Source organism: Vespula vulgaris, chromosome 4 (assembly GCF_905475345.1).
Source record: "Vespula vulgaris chromosome 4, iyVesVulg1.1, whole genome shotgun sequence".
NCBI lineage: Eukaryota > Metazoa > Arthropoda > Insecta > Hymenoptera > Vespidae > Vespula > Vespula vulgaris.
Window position 1 is genome coordinate 7,193,666 of NC_066589.1, and position 26,554 is coordinate 7,220,219.

At 33.4% G+C, this 26,554-nt stretch overlaps 2 protein-coding genes across 2 annotated transcripts in view; both read right to left on the bottom strand.

Annotated features, from left to right (window-relative positions):
- The window catches only part of LOC127063306 (60S ribosomal protein L38), a 70,686-nt gene that overhangs the window by 26,978 nt on the left and 17,154 nt on the right, over window positions 1-26,554 (bottom strand). The gene's annotated exons all lie outside the window — the stretch shown is intronic.
- LOC127063293 (division abnormally delayed protein) overlaps window positions 1-26,554 on the bottom strand; it is a 107,571-nt gene that overhangs the window by 8,390 nt on the left and 72,627 nt on the right. Inside the window, exons 5-7 of the mRNA XM_050992860.1 lie at window positions 18,618-18,910; window positions 2,796-2,937; window positions 280-481 (exon numbers count right to left, since the gene is read on the bottom strand). Of these exons, the coding sequence (XP_050848817.1) occupies window positions 280-481; window positions 2,796-2,937; window positions 18,618-18,910 (637 nt within the window). The remainder of the gene's footprint in view (window positions 1-279; window positions 482-2,795; window positions 2,938-18,617; window positions 18,911-26,554) is intronic.

The following is a 26,554-nucleotide window of genomic DNA, read 5'->3' on the forward strand; positions in this document are numbered from 1 at the left end:
AATGAAATTTAATTTATTGTTTTAATTTAATTCAATCGTAACAAAAGTGTTCTTACAATTCGCAAATCGAAAGAACAAAAAGAAAATAATAATCAGCCCGAGAAAAAGTCTCGAAAAAGAATAATACTGATTTTTAATATCTACAAACTTTTCGCTCATATCGTTGAAGAACATTGACCGAAATTAGAGCGAATAGAAATAGAATTGAGAGAAATTTAGAAAAGATAGAAAAAGAAAAAATGAGAGAAACAAAATTTTTTTTATCAGTTAAAAATGTACCTGGCGCAGCAGGTGGTCCCATTCCCGATCCAGAGATCTCTTCGTCCTCTCGATCGTCATCCGTTGAATCCTCGTCATCGGTATCCATTGTATCACCCTTGTTTCTCCAACCAGGTCTGTCTCCGCTTCCGGAACCATCATGAGCTTCTTCGGCAAGCGGAGTTCCTCCATCTGGTGCCAATGCCAATTGCGACTGCACTATCTGTTTTGGAAACACAATAGAAACTATGTATAAATATATATATAGACACCTATATATATATATATATATATATATATATATGTACACCTATATATGGATCAACAGAAAATTCTCAGGTGTTATCAACGTAAATATAACAGGTCAGCGATCCAAGCAAAGTCGGATTAGGTAGAAAAGAGGATTAGAAGAAAAAAAAAAAAAAAGAAATAAGTTACACGGTATACGGTTTCACTTAAAACTCGATGTTTCACGTTCGGTAAATTTATGTCGGTCGAAACATCGTTTCTAACGTTGTTTTTAACGTTAATTGGATCTTTCATCTTTCCTTGTTGTTTCTATATCATATTAAATCAAGTAATTTATGTAAAGAGATAATATTATAAAAAACGATCGATCAAAAGTTCTAAAAAGCAAGTAGTTTTATATTCTAAGAAAAAGAAAAAAAGAAGAAAAAGAGATTTATTGAAGAAGTGTAATTGAGTGTAAAAATCATATGCATACATATAAGAATCACTTTTGGCTCGGCTAGAAATCGTCATTAGTCCGTTTTTAGAAACTTTTAACCCGTGACGTTACTTAGACGACGTAGAATATCGTTTCGAACTGAAGGTAATCTTGAAAAGTTTTTTCTGGAAATATTTCTATTAACGTTTTTCTTAAATCCTTATTAGGATATAATTCCTTACGAAATGAAAAGTTTCATAGAGGTAATCGACGACGACGACGACGAAGAGATCTTACAACGTTATACTGTGTTAGATGATATCAGAGAAGAGGAAATTGAAAACGCATCTCCCTATACCATTAGTCGATCCATTTAATATTGCAATTAACAGATGACATCGGGTTATCGATCGATCGAAAATCCGTAATACAAACACGAGAACATAAGCGTCAATGATTAATTATTGAGGTTTATACGCGCGTACGCATTCGTATCTGTAAATCGATTAGACAATTAATTTGATCCGACGTAATAACCCAAAATGCTAAAGTTAAAGAAACGTCGTACGTTGTATATTTTTATTTCTAGTCGATACTGACACCTGTCCGTTATTTGCCTGTTCACCTGTCGCGAATACGATCGAGGCTAACGACAACGGTGCCCTGGCCGATATCACCCACGCGATTTTTCGCACGTTCATCACGCACGAGCGAACCCACGCCAAATATCTTCTCGCTTTAACGTCGAGCAATCCAATGCCAAAGTCCCGCCGATCTTTATATGAATTATTCTACGTATGTATGCTCGAACGATATTTATGATCTCTGAGGCAGTTTGTCCTCTATTCACGTAATCGCAATGAACCGCGTTCGACGACATTGCTATCTGCTACATTTGCCAATAAGAACGTTCTCATTTTCAAGAAGTATTACGAATTTTCTTCAATATCTTCAGATATACATATATGTGTGTGTGTGTGTGTTAAGGGGTTACGCGTTAAGTTTGAACGGTTCAAAGAGAGGAACAAGAAAAAAAAAATACAAAAATTAATTTTTTAGATCTTCGTTTAAGATCTTCGGTTTCGTCTTGTTTCCATGTAATTTTTTATCGTTGATAAAAGATTTCCGTACGACGAATTCAGAAATTGATCGTTGAATATATTTCATTAAAATCCTCGAACGATTGCAACTTTGCAAATAGTCAAAAACTTTCCGCGATTCAATTTTTCAGATATTTTCAATGTATAATATAGCATTATCGGATAAAGATATCTCATGAAAGATTTATCCTTTATCGTAGTTTCCTAAACACATAGATATAATATGAATCCTTCAAGAATTAAACTTCGATAAAATGTTTTTTTTTTCTTTTTTTTTTTAACAATAAATTAAACAATAAACATTCATCCGTAGAGATTAATAGAATATACCTAAAGTTCGAAGCAAAGTGTTACCCAACATATAACAAGAACATAATCGAATTTCATGAATACGATCGTCTTTCTTACGGTGAAAACAAGGACCGTGGATTCACGCGATCATAACTCGTAATTCTAAAACTTTCGAAGGCTAAAGGGGAAAGGTGGTCATCAGAGGATCGTGAACACGGTATCAGCAAAGTCACTTTCACGGGCCGTCGATCCTGACTATACGAGTACGGTACGAAAACACAGGATGTAAGCCGCACGATTCAATCCGTGGCAAGAAGGCTGGCCAAGGCTAACCCAAGCGACAAATTACACTTTATGGACTCACCTGATTAATGTGCTTCAATTGGTCAATGAGTACGCTAGTGTGCGTTCGTATTTAATACGAGGCAAGGCTGGCCAAGAGACTAAACCAACCGACGAATTACACTTTGTGGACTCACCTGATTAATGTGCCTCAATTGGTCAATGAGTACGCTGGTGTTCGTATTGCCGTAGGAAGCCGTTGACGAAGCCGTTGTCACCGTGAATTCCGGATTGTACCTCTGTGCACTTAGACTGGAATCGACCACGGTCTTCGAGTATCTTAACACAGACAAACCAAGAGAAATTAGAACGAGTTAGATCGCTGATAGATGAGATATATATACATACATATATATGTGTATATATATCTTTATATATCTAGGTACTTGAGAAATTTATAACGAGCAAAGGTCACATCGTATCTTTGCTAAACTAGGAAACGGATTACTTTGAATTCGCGAGTAAGGTAGGTCGTGCAGAAAAATAATTAGGATAAGGAGATGAGAGAGGAGGGTGGGATCAAAAGTTCCTAAGTGATATATTTTAAGAGTCAATTACTCTTTTTCTTTGGACTTAGACTTAGATCTCTTTTTTTTTTTTAGAATGATTTTTTTCATACATTTTTTTTCAGATTGTCAAGATACGAGCTCAAGAATTTGTTGCTCGTCCATTCTGTGAAATATAATATTGCAACAGTTCGATTTTCGTGTTTTGTGTTGTTATTACTAAAAATAAAAGAGAAAAGAAAATATTGTCGAACCTTTAAAAAAAGATTCCCTATAGCAATTTTCGGAAACAATGTTTCTCGGAATGTGGTATATATATTTTTTTGTACGAGTCGTCAAAAAGGATCCAGGCATCTTTCAATGTTAGTTCGATAAAACAACGCGTGTCGAAAGGAAAGAAGCAAGCAAGCAAGCAAGCAAGCAAGCAAGCAAGCGAGCAAGCAAGCAAGCGAGCGAGCTTCCTCCGTCTGGGTAGCTGGTATTTATGGGAATCGTAACGAAGGAGAATCGTTCGAAGAAAGACGATGCGAGAAAAGCCGTTCCGATTCATTGGCTGCTCGTTGTAATCTTCCGGACTGGTGTTGTTGGGTGTTGAGAACAAAAGAGAGTAAAACTCGGCCTGTATATTTCTCGGAACGCGTCGTCTTTAGCTTATCGTTTTCGCGCTCTGATCATTCGTCGAACTCGTTCCACGCGTTTGATAAATGAAAAAAGAAATTATATAAAGAAAAAAAAAAAAAATTACTAAAAAATAAATAAAAAAGAAAAATAAAAAAGGAAGATAAAGAAGGAAAAGAGAAAAAGAAAAGAAAAGCGAACCTTAAAAAGTCTCGAAAAAGTGCGATTTTCATCTCTCGAATCGTCGAAAAAATTTCAGCTCGTAAACTAAGTACTTTCGATCCTAATCTATGTCTAATTATTACACAATAAAACGCTTTGTAACACAAGTGTTATAACGAATAAACAATTTATCAAATTATTCGACGAGATTCGATTAATTTCTTTTTAATCTAAGTGCGAATACTCGAAATGATGGAAAGATTTAAGGAAAGTGTCTTTGTATTTTCGACGAAATCCCGTATCTCCTCTCTTGCCGATAGTAAGAGAAGAGAGAAAGAGAGACAGAAAGAGAGAGAGAGAGAGAGAAAGGGGAAGGAGAAAAAGAGAAAGAGAGATAGCTATTTAAAGAGTAACGAGCGTATTCCCTCTCTGACGATTCTCCTATCGAGACTTTAGAATCTCCGATGCGTGCGAGCAACGAACGGCCGAGTCATTCATTAAGTCACACGGACGTGCTTTCACCGATACAATGAGAATACTGTATGTGTATAAACGTATAGGTATGTGTATGTGTGATGCTGCTGCTCTGGCTCGGTGCCTCATTTATCGTCGATTAATCAACGCGAGTTCTCAACTCCTCTTCCTCATCTCTCTCTCTCTCTCTCTCTCTCTCTCTCTCTCTCTCTCTCTCTCTATTTCTCTCTTTCTGAGCGAAAAGGCGGGAAAAAAGGATCGTTGAAAAAGGAGAGAGAATATATATGTATGTATGTATGTATGCGTAGAAAGAGGAGAGGAAGGAAACTTTTGCAGTAGTATCGCGAATCTTCCTCAATGCTACCCATTCACGAGGTACGATCTTCTTCTTCTTCTTCTTCTTCTTCTTCTTCTTCGTCCTCTTCGTCTTCGTCTTCTTCGATCTTCCTCGTAAAGACCAAGAGAAATGATTCGAGAGATAAAAGACCAAAAATATCCGACTTTGATCGTTTTCTCTCACTTTATATATAAATAGGTAGTACCATCTCCTCTTTTCTTCTCCAATCACTCTTATCAGGAATAAAACTTTTATACATGCATACGTACATATGTTTCAACATGGCTGACTTATGGATACAGTAATTAAATTTATATAGACTCTAAAGGAAGCTATTTATGATTGTTCCTTAATTTTTTAATAATTGTACAAAAATATATATATATATATGTATGTAGATACATGTACCGATAATTGATCTATTGTTAGATTATATAAAAGAGTAATTATTTTTCTTCAAGAAATAAATATATCTATTTACAATTTTTTCCATGATTATTATTAGAGAAAAATAATTTTTCAATAATCCAAATTTAAATGTCGAAACATTTCTATGACTCGTATATGTTCGAACGTCAGTCTTACGTAAATTGTAATAGTTTTAATATCTGCCAAATGTTTATTAATATCTACAATATCTAACGGACACAAAAACGCACAAACATACATAAATGTTTCTATAATATTTATTAATAAATACTTATTAATATAAGTTTCTATAAAACGTAAATTATATAATTTTTGATGAATATTTAAGATGAGTATTGTAGTGAAAATATTTATAAATATATTCAATTAAATTATAGATTTTTCTTTTCTTATATTAAATGATCTCACGATAGTTGATTACGCGTGCACGCACACGCACAGCTGATGTCACGCGTCAATCGATTTTACGAGTGATGGAAGGACCCTTCGCAGACGAATTAATATTTCAATAGATAGCGAAAACACAGACGGATCTCCATGATCGTGTGCGTGTGCGTGTGCGTGTAAGTATAATTCATTTGTCAGATGATTGCCAGTTTATATATACACACACACACATACACATATATGTATGCGATTGCCAGTCTCTCTCTCTCTCTCTCTCTCTCTCTCTCTCTCTATATATATATATATATATATATATATATATATATATATATAAGTAGAAAGGGCTGCTCAGTCTTTAGTTAACACAGAGAGAAAGAGAGAGAGAGAGAGAGAGAGAGAGAGAGAGAGAGAGAGAGAGAGATACACAGACATATACACGGAAATATTCGAAGAGACAGATACAATCAACGTATTTGTTATCCGAGAAAAGATGATGCCTGCTCTTGAAGATCTTGAAAAGATAAAATCGATCCGGGAAATACCACGTGATTAATTCCATTTCATCCCTTGGGAGCTTTTGTAATTGGAAAGGGTCTTGGGAACTTTCGTTAGAACCAGGTGAAACCTTTACGAATCAAAGGATCCGTGATTCGGGAGCGTTGATTTTTGTGAGACGGAAGAACGAAGACAAATTATCTTCTTTCTTCTTCGCGATTATCATCGACCGAATGATTTTTCTTAAATACACATTTGGTATTAGCTTAATTATTTCATGAAAAAGAAAAAAAAAATCTATGAAGTTCTCTAACATTTTTATATATTTATAAAAGTTTTTGTATAATTTTTTTTTACTAATTCTTTTTTATCTTTTTTTCTTTTATTTCTTTTTCTTACGAAAATGGAATTATATAAAAACGAAAAAAATGAACGCTTGTATATAATATATATATATATATATATATATATATATATATATATCTTTGTCTTTCTCTTTTCTCAATTATCATAAAAATTCATGAAATTCTGTCATTTCCACGCCTATACACACACATTTCTTTTATTTCATTTTGTAATAAAAATTAGTCTACATATACATGCATATACACAAACAAATATATGTATAAATATATATATATATTTATATATATTAGTATGTTCTAATAAGAATATAATATATATAATCTAAAAAACATGTAATTCCGTAATAAAAAAATAAAAGTACGAAAGAAAAATTAGAAAGAATATTTATCATTTATTTCTCTGTTTTCTTCTCTCTCTCTTTATCATTTTTCACTTCTTCAACATTTGTTCAAAAAATCATAATCAAATATCCTATCATTTTTACATCTATCTTTTTACATTAACTCCAGAATTTATTTATTTACTTATTTATTTTTTTTCAATTGTAATTACAAAGCTGAAGAAAATGAACGTTTACCTTACGTCTCTTTCTTTCTCCCTCTCTCTCTCTCCTTTTTCCCCTTTAAATTCTCTCAACGACAATAAAAAACAAATTAGAACGTTAAACGAGAAAACATCAAAGTAACAAAGCTCAAGGATCCGATCTAATATAATATATATGTGTGTATATATAGGTAAAAAACAGTGAGGGAATAATTGAGCCATTATGATTCGAGTACACGCTTGAAACAAAACATTGAACGCAAGCTTAATGCCGGTGGGATCGTTACAATGCTCACCCTAATTCTTCTCTTGGTCCAACGTTTGTTCATTCGCGAGCAACCGAGTTTCATATTGAATGGAACCGACGCACGTTCGCATTAACTATGGCATATCCCTCTCCCCTATCATTCTCTCTCTCTCTCACCCCGTCTCTAATAAAACGTCGCAAGTGGATCAAATCATTTGGTGAACCACCACCTGGTCGTAACTTTCTTTCTTTCTCTCTCTCTCTCTTTATTTCCTCACATTCGGAGATCTAAATCGGTCGAGATTAGTCGTGTTTACTTAAAGCGGCAAGTGTACACATGAGAAACATATAAACGTTTGTTAAATCGTGATCGATAAAATGTCTAGAAAACGAGCGTTTACAGTTTTCTAACGTTTAGTCATCCCTATCGTTTAATTTAAACACCGGATTTGTATGTTTAAACTTAATCAATCGTCGAGTATGTATATTTTTTATTTTTCCTTTTCTAACGTATGTATGATAATAGTACGATGTCGGTCCAAGTTTTACGTTTTAACGTGAAAAAGTAAAACAAATGAAAAAGAAAGAAAATGATTGAAAGATACATAAGTTTAAATAATACATAGATTATTCTGTAATTGTAACAGGATATATAATTCTATTGTAATACAACAAAAATATCATACAATAGTCCAAAATATACATTATAATAGAATATGTACATATAGGGCGCGGTTCTGTAATTTCAACAGAATATATAATGTAATACACTTCGAAATATACGATAAATTTTTATGGAATATACATACGTATCGAGTTTTATTAACATATAAATAAATAAATAAATAAATAAATAAATTAATTAATTTTCGATTAAAACGATAAGGTCTTCATACATATCACCCTGTATATTTTATTATATGAATATACATGTATGCATAACTTTAATAAATCGATCGAACACATTTTGAATCAGAAACATCGTGCGGTTTAAATTTCCCTGCTAGCTTAATAATTCATATAAAGCAATGAACTCACGCGAAAAGTTAGAACTTCGTTCTCAATTAAACGTGTCGGCAGGTATTAATTGGACGAATGGAAGCCACGAGGCAGACAATTAGCTCGAAGCGTTTCCTTTTTAGGTCGTGCGAAAATATATCGTACGAAACGATCTCTCTTTCTCTCTCTCCCTCTTCTTCTTCTTGTTTTTTTAACGTGTGACAAATTGCGTCGACGTCGTTCTGCTATCGGTAGGACCTTTGACACGGCGTAATAAAACCGGGAATATTCGGGCCATTATCGAGGATAGTAATTAAGGACACACTTTTATAATTAATCATCAACGATCTACGATAACCTAAATTTAGCCTACAAAATTAAATAAAAAAGAGAAATATATATATGTACATATACATATATATGTATACACAAAAAAGATATTTAAGAGTAACGTTCGGTGTGTAGACAGCTTAAGAACCTACAGGGAATTATTAATCAACGTGGCTGTGAAGCAGACGATGCCGGCTTTAAGCTTCCTCCACACCGAATCAAAAAAATCATTATTTGCATTCTTTTGCTTTTCTTTCTTTCTCCTTTCTAAAATATTTTCTAAATACGAAATGCGAAACATTCGAACATAATTGCAAAAAAAAAAAAGAAAGAGGAGAAAAAATGTTCCCTTTGAATATAATGAGAAAAGGTTATATGATATACGAAATATTTGAATTGTCGGAAAGAAATTGTGAAAAAAAATTTGTTCCGATAAAAAATCCAATGATTACGTATATCTCTGCTTGAAAACGTTCTACGATCGACATTGAAAACGTTATGGTAGTCGGTTGCGGTTGGATAGTTATCAGGGTTCGTCTATCGATACGATGCCAGAAGTATAAATTTCCAACCGGTCATTCTATACCCGAGAAAGAGGAATCATCAGCGATACCGTTCACGATGGTTGTGTTAGAGTGGCACGAAGAAGCTCCAGAAGGTCTCTCTTACCAACCGTCTCCACCCCCAGGCCTCATCCCGAGCCACCCAACCCTACCACCTAAAGTATAGTATCTCGGGGTTGAAATCTAAATGAGATTCGATCCGAGCATAAGGAAGCCTCGAGCTTCTCCTAGCTTCGATTGAATCCTCCTCGGCCAATCAAGGGTGGGGGGAGTGGATGTTGGGGGATGTTGGGGAAAGTGAAACCATCGTCTTTCCACGACCATCTCCATCAACTATTACTACTACTACTACTACTACTATTATTTACTATCGATCCGAGCTAATTCAATTCGATTTTACTTTTGGTCGGTGTTCTTCCTTCCTTCCTTCCTTCCTTCCTTCCTTTCTTTCATTCATTCATTCATTCGTTCTATTCTGTTCTGTTCGTTCGTTCGTCCGATGCAAGTATCATTTTTTTTGGGGTGGGAAAGGGGGAGTGACGAGAAGAGGCAGATAAGTGGTAGATAGGTGTTACCATCGACAGTATCCTTTTTTCTCCCTCTCTTATCCCTCCCACTGCTCTCTTCGAGATTTACGAGTCGAGTACGCTCTTTGTATGCGTCGACGCAAAAGGAAGACATTGTCGAGGGTATTTCTTGGTTGCCGAAGAACACTGACTGAACACATACATTACATTACATATATATATATATACATATATATATATATATATATATATATATATATATATACATGTACGTATATACATATAAAGAGAACGAGAGAAGAAATATCGAGAAGGAGAGAGAGAAATGTTTTAGAGGGATGAGAAGAAATTCGCGAAAGGTGTCACCCGTTCTGCTTTTCCCTTTAGCAAAGGCGTTCCCTTTTCTTAGGGGACGTTTTCGAAAGGATCCGAGAGTTCTCTTCCCCCTCTCTTTCTCTCTCTTTTTCTGTCTCTCTGCCTATCTCTCTTTCAAGAGAAAATGGACGACAAGCTTTAGACAGTAAAGCTATAGAATTTCTCAAAGGAGGTGGAGTCACAGAACGATCGAAATAATTGGAAGGATGAATGAGTTATCGCGTTAAGTGGTTTTAGGGGAGGCGAGGAGGGTCGGAGTTAAGAGTGGGACGACGTTTTGTAACAAGGACACGATCGAGAGAGAAACCAATTTTCATTTAACCGCAAGAGGAATTTGCTCTACTATTTTATGTCTTACCTCCTACGTTTTATATATTATTATTATTATTACCATCTTATGAGCGAATCTCTTAATTTTATATTCAAATTTCTGATCTAGCTCGATCATTATCGACCCACGTCGACCATTACGTTTATGAAGACACGTCGATACGGTATAGCTTATATGCATGTATGGAAAAATGAAAAAAGGAAACGAAAGTAGACAAATATGAGGAATAAAATGATTTCAATATTTTATTCTTCATTATACGAGTAAACAACACAAATTTTTAATCTTCCAATTGTCCTTTTTTTTCCTTTCCTTCTTTCTTTTTCGTCATATACGTATCAATATACATTTTGCATAGCTTTGTTAGAATAAACAAATATTTCTCGTGAAGGGTTACAGGGACAAAAAAACAAACGTTTCTAGGTCAGATATTTAAGATCAATTACATTTCTGAGCTTACTTTTTTTTCTTCTGTCTTCTCTTTTTTCAGAGATTGCGAAACTAAACAAGCCTTAAGGGAAACTTTTTTGTCCCTCCCTTATTCTACGCGTATTAAAACGACGTAATAAATTTTCTATTACGACGACAACGGCCAACCAATTCATCCGAGAAAATTGAAAAAGATACACGGACGAAAAAGACAGTAAAAAAAAAAAGAGGAAAAAAAAGAAAACGGAGAAAAAAAGAGACAAAAATTAGGGAAAAAAAGAAAAGAGGGGTAAAAAAGAGGAAAGATAAAGAACTATTCCATTTAGACCATTTTCTCGAAGCTTTATAAATTGTATAATGATTCTCCCGGTTTTCTTTTTATTTGTTCCTTTTTTTTTCTTCCCCTAATGTAAGCGAATCGTTTGGTATATATACGAAGTAAAGAATGCTGAGCGTTCGTGGTGGACCGGACCGAGGGCTCAGTGTTTGGATTTATGGTAGGTACGAATTCGAGACTGCAGCCACTTTTTCTAAGGGAAGAAAGTTGTTGTGAACTTGGGGAAGGACTGAGGAGAAGCATGAGAGGGGGAGAGGGTTTGGTGGATGGGTGGCTGGTTTATGCTATAGAAGGAGAAGAGAGAGAGGGTGCGAGAACAACGGGAGCGGAATCGTGAAATACTGTTTCTAGAGTGTTACGTTCTACTATTCCACGGCCTGCCAAAGAAATATATTATGGTTGTAGTGATTTATTGCATTTCTTCCTTTCCTCTTTTTCGAACGTCAGGGTTGTATCCCCACTCTCCCCCTTTCTCCCCTTATGTCATTCGAATTTCCAACGAAAAATTTTTCATTATCGTTCACTTTCTTATTCATCGTAATAATATAAACGAAATGCGAACTATATGTAAGAGACGATGTTTAATTCATTATTGATGGTTTATATTGAAATTTTTATGTGTCAAGTCAAAAAGAATAATTTCGTGTTTCACAAAAATAACAATATCAGATTAATACACAAATAAATGTTCTATTACATTTGTTGAAATTTAATGATATTGGAAAAAAAAGAGCGGAAAAAATATTTTCTTTTTTCGAATATATGGATGTTCTTTAATTTCGAAAAATTGGATTTTTTTGTTGTTAAAAATAAATTATTTGTTATAGAGAAATAATTATTTTTCACGTGATTTTTATGATTTTAAAAATATCATCTCCGACAAAATAAATAAATATATATATATATATGTATTTTAATATCTTAAATCATTTATGACATACATATATATATATACACACACGCATATATATATACAATACATATGTACTTATGTGAAATTATTTTAATTTCGAAAATTGAAGAGTTTAACTTCAGAACACGCGAGGTATCGTTAACAATTTTTATGTTTCTTTTCCGTTATAAATAAACGTGAAACAAATTAGTTATTTGATGATACGGTATTTTTACAATGCGTATCGTTGTAAGTATAAATCTCAATATTACGATGAGAGAGAACGTGACGGTATTGGGAACAGTGCTGTAACAGAAGCGAGGTATTTGGGTGGGGAGAAAGGATCGTTATCTGTTATGCGTTCTCCTTTATTTGCAATTTAGTAATCATGGAAAATTGGCCGTACCACGGCGGCCAGTGTTCGTTGTAATGACATTTATTGAATGTAAGTCGGTAATCGAGGTTCAAAGAAGCGCTCGAAGGTTCTCTTCCCCCATCCCACCCCTCCTCCCCTCTCCACCCCCCTTTTATACCCCTATTACCTTCTCTTATACACCCAAAGACAATTATATAGAAATATTTTGTCAATAAAACGAAGAGAACATTTCAATAGACACGCAAAATTGCATTTGGGTGAAATTAAAAAATTTCTTTTTATTAAACTTTTAATTTTATTAAAGCATAATCGTAATAAGCCAGAAAGTCTCGAAATGTAATAAATATTCAAAAATCATCCAATAATAAGTTTTAATCCAACTCCGTAGAATAGAACGAACATATTTTTTATTTATATGTTCATTATTTTAATTATAATTAAGGGCAAGTATTTTGTAAAATAAATGATCGGTATATACGAATATTTTCCTAAATGGTAGTTATAATGAAATAGCAGTACGTAATATAAGTTATCAGTATAAATAATTAAGTGTCAGGATTGCGTCTGGCTTTATTATAAATTATGAGCATAATATATTTATATAAAATACCGACGGTTTTTGTATTTAATCGATACATATACCAACAATTTTTATTAAGTAATAAAATAATATTTAATTATAAATACTGATCATCCATTTATATAAAATATTGACAAATTATTATATTTACAAATATTTGAATTAAGATATTGACAGTTTTCGTATTTAATAAATGAAATATCCAAATGCTTATATTACTTAATGATATTTTGCTATAAATACTAATTACTTATTTAAGATAAGAGAAATGATTCAAAACGTTTAAAAATATTGACCGAACAAATAAAACGATTTTTTTAATCATCTTTGCGCGTCTTACGATAGAAAAAGAGAGAGAAAGAGAGAGAGAGAGAGTTCTCCACCATTTTGTGACAATATGCCTATCTCCTTTGTAATCGTGAATTATAGATTAGAAGGTTACGTGACGAATATAAAAAGTCACGTAATACTACATTGCATTTTGTGTGTATATATACATATATATATATATATATATATATATATATATATATATATATTATAGTGAGACGAGATAAGAAATCATAGGAAGTACGAGAATGAAATTCCAAAGCAGAGGTAAGAACAAGTGGAAACTACGTTGGAAATATTAAATGACAGGGTAGACAGGGAAGAGGATGTATGCGAATGATATTACGTGAAGGTAAAAAAAAAGGTACAAGAGGAGAAGGTTAGTAGTGGAAGGAAAAGCCAGTAGAATGGGAGGGGGCGGAAGAATAGTAGTAGTAGGAGGAGGAGGAGGAGGAGGGTAGAGGATAAGATACAAGCGGAATATTAACGAAAAGAAACGCGTTCGGGGAACGTTTTTCAAGAAGTTAGTTTGAGCGAATTCGAGAAACGGAATGTATTAATCAAAGGAAGGATTTATTAATTAAGTGAATGTAGAGAGTGTGTGTGTGTATGTGTGTGTGTGTGTGTGTGTGTGTGAGAGAGAGAGAGAGAGAGAGAAACGAGAAAGAAGGAAAAAGAAAAAAAGAAAAAATATTAAGCTATATCTCTCGGTGATATCTCTCTTCCGCATGCATACATCTGCCGGTTCGTAAGGTCAAACGAATACTAATTTGTGCTAACGTTCCGCACAAATTGTTCGAATCAAAGACCACGATCGATCGTGAAACGATATGGCGCCAACGACGATTATTATCGATAATCGATGCGTTACGATGGCTTCGCCGACGGAGTCGAAAGAAAAAAAATTAACTTCTCTGTTTAACGAGAAGAAAAAAGGAACAAAAGGGAAAGAAAAAAGATTTAAAAAGAAATGGAAAACATTCGTCAATTCCTTTATACCTCGATCTTTCTCTCTATCTTTCTCTTTCTCTTTCTCTTTCTCCTTTTTTTTATTCTTCCTTTTTGCATTTCCAACTTATAACAGTATAATTTAAAAGTGATACACAGGAAAGCGCGAAATGAGAAGTGTTTTAATTACCTACTGAATTTAAGTAAAAAAAGAAAAAAAGAAACAAAAAAGAAAATGAGTCGAGTATTGTAATACTTGCTATTTTACCGTGTATGATATTTTTACGTAAAGAACATACGTAAAGAGAAAAAAAAGGAAGCCAAAGAAGAAGAAGAAAGAAAGATAAAAAAAAAGAAAAATACAGGAATAATTATAATCGCTCAAAGATATAAAAAGTCTAATATATTTTAAACTACAATTATAATAACACCGAACATAATTTATACAATATTTACGTAATATCGTGAGCGAACGGAGAAGATTTTTGAGCGATGGAAAAATTAAAAATAAGATTTAAAAGATGCATAAGGTTACACACACGTAGAGAGGGTCATTAAAAACGAAATCATCTTATAAATTTATATTAGTACATCAGACGCGTCACATGTGACACATATTTAATTAGGTGACCCCGTTTCCTTTCTATGCCAACCTTTCCGATTGTTGTGAGCGAACGCAATATATATATATATATATACACATACACACACACATTAGACACATGCATATATATATATATATATATATATACATAGCATAGCGTAATATAAGTAAGTAAATTGGTGTCTAGCAAATGCCGGATGATAGTTTGCGCGCGTGTGCCTGCACGCGTGTGTCATGTGCATATATATATATATGTATGTGTGTGTGTGTGTGTCTGGTCTGTTTGCGAAGTGGGAGAAGAGGTCGAACGTAGCCCGTGGGACGCCAAGCCGCCAAAGAGTCTGGCAAGAAGAGGAAATGGGCGCCACGACGTCGCACCGATCCGGCTACGCGAATGTAGCCAAATGCTTCGCCTCTCGGAAGATACGAGGTCACGATGTCGCAACGAGAGAGAGAAAAAAAGAGAGATAGAGACACCTACACACACCCGCACACACATTTCTTCTCTGTTCTAACAGTATCACTCGCTCTACTTATATGTATATATTCTTTTAAGTACATAATACGTATGTATGCATCTATGTAGATATGTGTGTTATATACGACGTCTTTGCATTGAAAGAATTAATTATTCGAATTCGTGACCGTAAAAGATGTATCGCTCTGTTAAAAAAATACAAAATGGCGAGCACGATGACGTTATTTCTCTCCTCTTTTTTCTGTTTTTCTTTCTCTTTTCCTCTCTCTCTCTCTCTCTCTCTCTCTTCCTCTCTTTTTCTGTCTCTTTCTGACACAGACACATTTCGATTTTCATCCTCGTTATACTTCTCTCTCTCTCTGTCTCTTTCTCTCTCGGTCTTATTTTTATATACTCGCACGAACATCATATAGAGCGAGCTAGCTGACTTTATTTATACTTCTCTACGATATTTAACTTCGACTCCTGAGTCACATCCGATATATCGTTGCTAAATGTTTCTTCTTTCCTTCTTTCTTTTTTTTTCTTTGTTCCTTTTCTTCCTTCCATTTTGTGTTCCTTGCTGCTCAACGTTTCGAACGTTTGCTTAAAATATTTGATGTGAAAAAAAGACTAAGAAATGTCGCTAAAGATCCTTGAGATAGGATCGGAGATAGTAACGGAGTGAAAAATGAGTCTGTTTGTGTGTGTGTGTGTGTGTACGTGGGAGGAGAAGAGAAATGTTGCGTAATTAAGAATAATTAGGGAAAACGTCGAAATATATCGGAAGTAAATATCGGAATGAGTGTAGCTTTGAAAACTTTAGAGAGTTTTTATTGGTGATTTATCTACGTGCGGCAAGTTTTCAACAAGTTTAACAGGAACAAGATGAAATTGCGACACGCGAAAGTCGGTCGTAGCCAACCGGGGATGGTTGGTTTCTATCGTGAAAAACTAAAAAACTTTCGATATAAAGCCTGGGCTCAACCGACCTATAACGATTAATTCCAACTTCTTCCTTCTGTTTCAAACTCTTTCTCTTTCTTTCTCCAACACACAGATTTTCTCCTTCTTCCATGGTTTTTCTTGTAAAACAAGAAAAATAAACATTCGTGAAATAAGCTCGTCATATCGTGCTACCATCGCAGAAAATAATTTAATCCATGATAGATTTTATTTCGAACAAACTATCTACGTACTAACATTTGTGCTCACTTGTACGTTAAACGGCGGCTGTGATTTCGACTGTGATTGTGGATTTCCAAGTGATTTTAAAAAGTCGCATATTAGCTTTCTTCTTTTTCAACCCCCCTCGAGACATTTCAAACTAAATTTTGTGTGGTGTTTCCTTTTTTTCTTGTCTTTTTTTTTTTCAGATTGCGAAACTATGAGCGTGGATTTTAAAAATCAGAATTACTCTTTTTTCCCCGAGACTTTTTTAGAGTAATTTTTATTACTTTTTTCTTCTCTTCCTTCCTTTTTTTTTTTTTTTTAGATTGTTCAACCACAAGCCTAGATTCTAAAAATTATAATTACTCTCCTTTTCGAGACTTCTCAGGCTAATTTCTTTTTGCTCTTTTTTTCTTTTTGTTCTTCTTTCTCTGGATCGTAAAATTACAAGCTTAGATTTAAAAAAAAAAAAATTAGTCTTTCGAAATTTTTTAATTTCACTTTGTTTTTTTTTCTTTTTAAATGACAGAACTCTAAAGTCCTTAGGAACTTTTGGTTTATACAGGAACTTCTGGCTATTACCCTATACACATGTATGTCGTATATTCTTTGTTATACTTTTTTTTTCCACTGCGAGAGTTCTCAGGCTTTCGTCCTCGTCTACGTTTTAACATGCATCGTTTTGATCTACGAATTTTGCATCCAACGCGTGTACTACGTCACTGAACTCTCTTTTTCGTCGATAATATATATACACATATACATACACGTATCGTTTTCTCTCTCTCTCTTTCAGTTTTTTTTCTTTTTAATTTATAATCTCCATATTCGAGGTTGTTATACCCGTGCGTTCATAAATACAACATATTTGCACGCTTTTGATATTGAAATAATGGTCTCTCGACTAGCGGTACTCTTTCTCTTTGTATTTACGATGAAACGTTAACGGACGAAGTTAATTGACGAATTGTATAAAACTTTCTTTTTCATCGGTTGATTGGTAAATATTTAGAGAGAAAAAAAAAAGGAAATTATGGTAATATAGTCATAACTATATAATTGTGAACTATTCGTTAACCTTCTGCAAGAATACAATTTTTCTTTAGTCTATAAAACTTTAAATTATCGTATATATAAGTTATATTATAAAATTATATTCTGTATAATGTAATTTGTATTATACAAAATTAGTATAAAAATGATTATACTTTAGATTTATAGATTTAATATAGTTGAAATAGACTTTAAAGTTTAGACATTACAAATGGTTGAGAATATAATTTACGATTACATAGAGCATAGAGTATATTCTTTTTTCTCTCTCTCTCTCCTTCTTTTTTTTTCTTTTTTTAAATTCTACACACGTTTAGGATCAGCTGTCATTATATTGAATCGACGACGTCTGTGGCTGATATAAAGAAACGGACGATCGAACGACAAAATGAATATGTATAAAAAAGATAGGTGTGTATACAGTTATGTATAGATAAATATATGTATATACACGTGCATCTTGCAACAACGTTCTTCTCGATTGTCGACCAATATGTATTTCTCTCTCATTATTAATTCCCTGCATTTTCCTTGCAACCGTTCACGTTCGGTTCCTACGACAATGATGATGACTATAATTTCGTTGACATAATAATATCGCACCTGCGCGACGACGAACGTGAAAGACAATGAAATAAGTCAGGAGAAACGTATTTAGATCATGAACAATTTTCAGGTTATTGTTTATAAATGTTTATAAACGTTTATAGCGCGTATAATTGGTTGTGCTTGTGTTTCTATAGTCGGTGTATTGTATATATTTATTACATATATTTTATATGCTTAATAAAAAAGATTAAGAGAGAGAGAGAGAGAGAGAGAAAATATCAATTTTGTTAAAAAATAAAAATAATTAGATATGTATATCCATTATATTCGCGAGTAAATAGATATGAAAAAAAGAATATCAAATCAACTTGAATGAAGCATCAAACAAATTATTAAAATAATGTGGTGCGAAGAAATAATTAAACAAAAAAATAAAAAAATAAAAATATAAAACGATATTACGATATTTAATATTTAATAAGAAAGAGAGAATAGAAAAATTTCTAAAAAATTTCTAAAAAAATTTTTGAAAAGTTTTTACTCACTCTCCAACTCGTTCACCGTTCCAGCAATGTTTATCGGGATGTTCCTCGCATATAGTATCAGCTAGGGTGCCATAGAAGGTGCGAGACCTGGCCACGCTGGCCAAGAAATTTCCCAATTGGGTGTGCAACTTGGTGGGAAGTGTTCTGTGCGTGGTAGATGACGATGACGGTGGCGGTGCAGCTGCATGCATCTCAAGACTGGCCTCCGATGACCTTTCAACCGTATCTTCGGTTATTCCACTGATTTCAGACGATGGCGATTCGACGTCCGAACGACCGCACAATTTCCGTACCTGTAAAAATAAAATAACTTTTATGAGTTAAAAAAGAAAAGAAAAAAGATATAATATAATATTAATTAATTATTTTCAAAAATGATTAAATATATTTAAATTTCATTTGAAGCTCCAATAATAGTCGTATAAGAAGTTGATAGAAATTTTGACGAATCAATCAATTAAAATGAAGATTCTTAAAGAACTTTTCGATTCTTATGCATCTTTTAATAAATTATGATATATATAATTTGTTAGAATGTTTCTTTGGTATTTATGTATCTAATATTTGATATTTTATGTATACATATGCATATGAAATATTTATATACAAACTATATCTACATTGAAATTATTTTCAACATATTATATTTATATATATCTTTTTTGTCATATATAATAAATGTAATACAAATATAATCTGTCATATATAGTAAACATATATATATATATATGTATACACATAACAAACGTATATATACATAAACACATATAATAGACAAAAATGAAAGCAAAATTAAAAATTTTAAGTTCGACTTAACATTTCACGAGGAGGTTCGATTATTTAAATAATGTTAGTATAAACGCTTGCGCGTGTGTGTATATACGAGGATTCTTGCAACTTTAGCATTATGAAGTTTAAATAGAAGAATTAAAGAAAGAAAAGTTGAACGTAAAACCGTTTTGAGGAGGCATATGGAGTAATTAAGATGATACGCGTGGGCGTGTAAATGCCGTTCCTCGTCTTTCTTCATCTTTCTATTTATCTCTCTTTCTCTCCTGTTCTGTCATAGTACTCGCTTTTCGTTTAACCTTCGGCTCTCGAGGGAGGACGAATAAGGAGGAGACGGATTATACCCTTGACCCGTTCTCCTCTATGAATAAACGGACGACTACAACGATAATATAAGCTGGTTCCGCCTCCGTGTCTCTCGAACTACGCAAGATTAGAAGATTATCTTTTAATTGGTAGAACGTATGATATTACGACGACATACGTATTTTCAAACACATATATACATACAGAAAAAGAGAGAGAGAGAGAGAGAGAGAGAGGGAGAGACATGTATACTAGACGAGCCAGAAATCGCAAAAGTAATTTTAAAAATTTAATAAGCGAATAGAAGATATCTATACTCTTTTGAAACTCTTTAAACTTGTATACATCGTCTTATAATATTACAATCTGAATAAAAAATAAAAAATAAAAAGAAAATAAAAAAAGAACAATTATTTTTAAAAGTCTCATTAAAGTATAATATAATCGGATTTGTAAAAATAACTCTTGAGAAAACTTTCGGGTTTCAGCTAGAGACTTATCGAAACGTTGAAGAACTTTTGTCGCATCCTGTAGATAGTTGTATATATATATATATATATAGATATAGATATATATATGTATATAATTATTACATATGTATACGTTCCTACCGATTTCGACAGTCTCTTTCGCATCTTAATGGCTAATAACGAATATTCTCTCTCTTTCAACGTTTGCATACGCCCAGTGAGATTTCCGTTATCAATTTCGCAGCCTTAGCCTCCGCTTACGAGCGGTTAAACTCGCTTCGGTCAAAAGCGATTAGGAAGCTGAAACTCAAATTACGTTTTAACAAGCTTGTATCTCTGTCTATCCTCTCTAACCTCTCTAACTAACTATCTCACTCATTCGCACGTTTCTCTTTCTCTTTCTCTCTTTTTTTCTCCCTCTCTCTCTCTCTCTCATTCTCTCTCTCTATTTCAAAGCTTCCATTCGCGAAGCAAAACGCTGAGTATATTAGAGTCATTAAAAAAAAAAAAAAAGAAAAAAAAAAACGGAAAAAGTTTATAACGAGTTAATTTAAAGTATAACGAGTTACTTTGTCTTAAACCAAGGGAGATAATTAATTACATATAATTTTTTTTTAATTTTTTTCTTCTTATTTTTTTTTCTTTCTTATAGTCGTTTCTATTACGTCGAAATATTCTCTATTCGTAATACGTAAACGCTTTGACGGACGTTTTATTATAAAAGTGTGACCATCGTGACCATTTTCGAGCGTGAATGACGTGTCCTTCTTCTGCTTCTCCTTTTTTTAGTTCCCTTTTTTGTTTCTCTCTCCTCCTTCCCCGAATCAATTTATCGTGGGCGATTTTTTTTTCTAAAGCCGATGGACGATTAACACGTGAGAAACATTCTTGATTTATTATCGCTACTTTGTTCTCATCTTAGTAAACATTTTAAAAATGACACTTTAATCTTTCGCGACTTTTTAATTTCTCACCCCTGACAGCCTATACAATAACAACAAAATAATAAATAAATAAATAAACACAATTGCGTAACGTGGAAATTACGTATTGCAAACATCAACCTTGGAATATGTGAACTAACGATTAATTGTATTTGTAAAATAAATAAATGAATGAACGAACGAACGAACGAATGAATGAATAAAATAAAATTGAAGCAATGCATAGGTATACATGTATGTATGTTTGTGCGTGTATATCTAATTATGTGACTTTTGGGATTTAGATGGTTTAATTTCATTTGTAAATATTTATCAAGTAAATACATACGTGTATCGACGCATTGTCGATCGAAGGGGATTTATAGAGAGAAACTAACGACCGAAATTGACGCCTATTTTCCATAGAAGTCAATATTGAAATGTTCGCGATTCGAGTAAATACAGGATTAACCAAAAGTTGCTAGGTTATTTCGAAAAATCGATTATTCTATCCTCGATGATTTTAATCCATTGATTGGTTTTTCTTTTATTTATCAAATTATAAAACTATAAGCTTGGCTTGTGAGCCTAATAATTCGCGAAATCTAAGAAGATCGTCGAAAGATTCTCGAGTAATTGAAATTTAAAATCCTTTAGGAACTTTCGTAGCTTCCTCAAATCCTCGATCTAATAACTTTTTCGTCGCATAATCTTATTTACTTGACACTACTTTGAATAGACATGCATATGTAAGTACTTATATACTTCTTGACAAAAAAAGAAAAAGGAAAAGAAAAAAAAAAAAAAGAAAAAGATTCGAATATTTTTATCAGATTGAAAAAAGTATCTATTGCGATACGTCGTCTTCGATAAACAATTCAAAATGTCGATGATCTTTCAAAAAATCGTTTCAACGTGATCGACCATTTAGGTCGTTAAAAGTCGTCATTCTAAATCAAATTAATCATTTAAACGTCAATAATATGTCGCGAATTTTTGTAAAAACATGAAAACATAAATGGAGATATAACGATCTATGAAACTCACATATATATATATATTTTTTGTTATTTTTTCTCTCTCTTTTTCTTTTTTGATACTCGATAAAAAATTGTTGCTGGAAATGTCAGAAAAAAATAAATCCATGATATTATGCTATAGCGAGTATATTTGCACTTTCAGTTTAGGATGAGTCTCATCTATCGACGATGTAATATCGTGAAATTGCTACCGTGTTATCCGGACGTGGCTCGCGACAAGGCCTATTATCGAGATAATAACGAGAGGGTGCTTCTTTCTCTTTCTCTCTCTATATCTCTCTGTATCTCTCTTTATCTCTCTCACTCTCTCTTTCGCTCCCTCTTATCGGGCGCATGAATCTCTCGAGCCGTCTACGTCCACGAGGAGAGAAAGTAAAATCGCGAATTCAAGGTGGGGTAGCGCGAGAGGGGGAGGGGTTATAGCTTTCACGGTCATGTAGGAGGGCGAAGAGTATAGAACGAGAGACAGAGACAGAGACAGAGAATGAGTAAGGGTGTATGTGTATATTATGTGTGTGTATATGTAAGAGAGACAGAGAAAGAGAGAGAATAGGATCGATATACGTAGACGAATCGTGTGATCTCTCTCTCTCTCTCTCTGTTTCTCTTTTTCTCTCTTTTTCTCTCTCTATTTTTTCGCAAAACAAAACATACGCACCCACCCATGCACCCACGCATGCATGCACGCACGCACGCACGCACGTACGCACGCACGTACGTACATATAAATCGTGAAAAAAAAAGAGAGAGAGGGAGGAAAAAAATAAAGTAAAAAAGAAAAAAAAAGAAAGAAAGACCAAAAAAAAAAAGAGAGAAAAAAAAAAAGATTGGAGAACTTACAAGGGGTTAACCCACCGGCGATGCGAGTCTACTGTCGATGTCTCGAGATAGCACGATATCGATAACTATCGATGGGGGTGAACGAGTTCGAGGGGTGACTCGATTTCACCTTTTCCCCTTATTCGTTTATTAACGGCTGGATATCGAAAGGAAATCTTATGTCTCGAGTAATACGAGAAGAGTGTTCCTTTTCTTTTTTTTCCTCTTTTTTTTTCTTTCTTTTCTATTTCTTTTTCTTTTCTTCTTTTTCTTTTTTTTTGATTTTAGTTTTGCCACCCAACATTTTCTCTCTCTCTCTCTCTCTCTCTCGTTTTCTAGCTCTTTTTATCCTTCTCTGGTTTTTCTTTTCTTTTTTTTTTTTATTCTCGACAGGTGAGTCATCGAGAAACGGAAATATCGCGTCGGTGGTCGTGTCGATTCAGCGAAAAGACCGAACTTCCTTCTTCGATCTCCACGATATAACGCAGACGAACCTTTGTATAGTTCTTTTATCGAGAATATAAAAAATTTTTATCTGAGATTTGTTCACTTGATATTATAACCCTTTATATTTTAAAATATGACCAGTTGGGAACAACACCGGTATAGATAAAAAATAAAAGTTGTTAAGTGATATAAAAAAGATCGTTTGTTCCTCTTCTTTTCGAGACTTTTAAAGCTAATGTTTTTTTTTCAGATTGTAAAAAAACATCCCTATATAATTACACAAGTTTAGAATTTAAAAAAAGAAAAAAAAAAAGGAAAATTAAATCGAAAAACGTCACGAGAAAGTGAGTAATATAATAGATTTTTAATAATCTTCGTGAGAATTGGGCCCACCCTCTGCATAATGTAATATTCGTTCTCTCGTTTTCTTTCTCCTTTTTCCTATGAAACAAATTTATATAGAAATATATATATATAAAACTTTCCAACGTCGTTCGCACGATCGATCAATTTAACATATCCGATAATTACTTAACAATCTTTAAAACGTTTACAACGATTCGATAAAAATGTCTGAATCGTGATCTGGCAATCTTTTCCCCTTATTTTCTTTTTTTTTTATTTTTATTTTTCCCCTTTGCGGTGAGACAAGAAACGAGGGTACGACGAATGAGGAAAAATCCACGGATTATTACGAGGGACGTGACGCGAAGGGAAAAGATTTTCATGTACAATTCCTTCGAAAAATACACATATATCATGGAGTTGTTGGAGGTAAACGAAAGTAGAAAAGAAAAAGACAGAGATAGAGAGATAGAGAGAGGGAGAGAGAGAGAGAGAGAGAGAGAGAGAGAGAGAGAGAGAGAGAGAAACATACTCGACGCATTTTACGCTTGCTCAAATTCCTCGTGTCAAGCGGATTAAAGTTGGAATTTGAAGGATTCGTATGGCATGGCGTGCCAGGCGTTTATTAAGATCGCAGATAATACGAAATACTTTCTCTTGAGTGTACCGATGGATACCAACGCATAATATGTCTACTCTCTCTCTCTCTCTCTTTGTTTTTCTCTCTCTTTCTCTCAAGGGTATCGTCGTCTCGTTTGCGAAACGAAAAGACAACTTTATTTTACGAGAAAACCATCCTTCCCTTGCATCTTCTCCTCTTTTTCTCCTCACCTCTCACAATCCACCCTTCTTCCTCCATTTTACTTCTCTCGTTTACGAGACTACGTCTCGAAGAACACGGAATAAGAAAATCTTTCTTACTAGATTCTCGAATGTTTTCGTATAAACTGATTTTTATTATAATAAGATTTTCATCGTAATTTTGTAAATATTTTTAATAGTACGTTGATCTAATATTTAATTTATAATAATTACGTTCCAGATCCTTTTTCTCCAAGATGTTTTCTAAGTTCGTTTATTTATTTTATATGTATGTATTTCTTGGAAAAAAATTGTTTACTTCATTGGGAGATTTTCGAAAGAGTTTTCAATGAATGATATTGTGTCAAAATAAATATCATTATCGATATCGTAAAATATTTTTTACTAAGAGTTCTTCTTTTAAAATCTACCAACTAGGTATTTGTATTTTCGTTATATATAAAAAAAAAGAGAGAGAGAGAGAGAGAGAGAGAGAGAAATTTTAAATTAAACATACATACATAGATACATAGATATATACATTTTTTTAAGAAATTCTCGAATAGATCTTTGATGAAAAATATCACATTAAAATTACTAAGAATTGTTCTTTTTAAAACAAAACTGACCTAATAAAAAAAAAAGAACATATTTTATATTTTCCATTACGTATCTACAAAGTAGAGAGAGAAAGACCTTAGCAAGTAGAAAAAGAAAGAGAAAAAATATCTTTATATATTTAATGTTGACAAAGAGAAATAGAAAGAGAAAATAGCTTCTTGGTATCTATTTTTCGTAGGAGTCGATGTTAGCCATAATACAGGACGATTTGCATAGGATGTCCGTTTCGTCGTTGGACAGCTGTCCGTTTGTCGTAGGAAGAGCTTCCAACGCGCAAGCTGGTACTTTATATTCGACGGAAGGATTCTTTATCTCTCTCTCTTTCTCTCTCTCTCTGTTTCTCTCACTCTCCCTTTTTCACTCTCTCCGTTTCTCTCTTTGACTGACTGGCGTTTGTCCGAAGGATCCTCGCGCTACCGACTCCTTCCAATCGTATTGTCTTCTCGAGTCACGTTAAAATGCATTTGCTGTAACCTCGTCTTTCCGATATTTGCATTCGCTCGGAACTAAATTTCAATCGAATTTTCTTCTTTTTTTTTTATGTTCTTTTCCTTCTTTTTGTCGTTTTTTTTGTACATTCCAGAATACGTTTTTTTTTCTCGCATTGTATTCTATTCATTATTTCGAACGGACTTTGGTTTTTTTCTTTCTTTTTTTTTTTTTTTTTTATTCGTTTCGATGGAGAGAACGTTTTGACGGATTTGTTTTTCTGCGCAACAAAATTGCACTCGTTAGAAACATTTAATTTAAGTAGATCGCATTTTATCGTCTTTTACCTTTTTCTTTTCTTTTTTTCTAAATATTAACGTATACTTGCTTTCTTATTGATTATTTGGAACGAACGAATCAAATTATTTTGTTATTCTATTCTATCTTACTTTCTTTTTAATTCAATTTCTTTTTCACGCAGAACAAACAATTAGTCCTCTAAATACGAGTTACGAGATCGCACATGTTACAAAGAAATGATATGAATTTTGAACACCCACTAAACTTGTACTTTTCTATTTCTCTTTCTTTCTTCTTTCTACTACACCATTTATTAAAAACGAACGAGTTGGTAATATTATTTTTATCGAAATATCGTTATTATCATCAAGAACAAGTAACGATTAGTTCGAAAGAGAAAAGAAGAAAATTCAAGCAGTGATTTGATTAATCCTCTCTACGGTCATCTTTCATGATGCGCGACGTGAAATTTTCGGGGCTGAACGTTACGTTACATTACGTTACATTATATTACATTACGTTACATTACGTTACGTTCGTACCGTGAGCATTAGTAAAGACTAATTTGTCCGTTTTATCCGCGGCCGGCTCATATTCGAATCTCTCATTTATCAACGTGACGTTGTCTAAGCCCATTTGATTTGTGC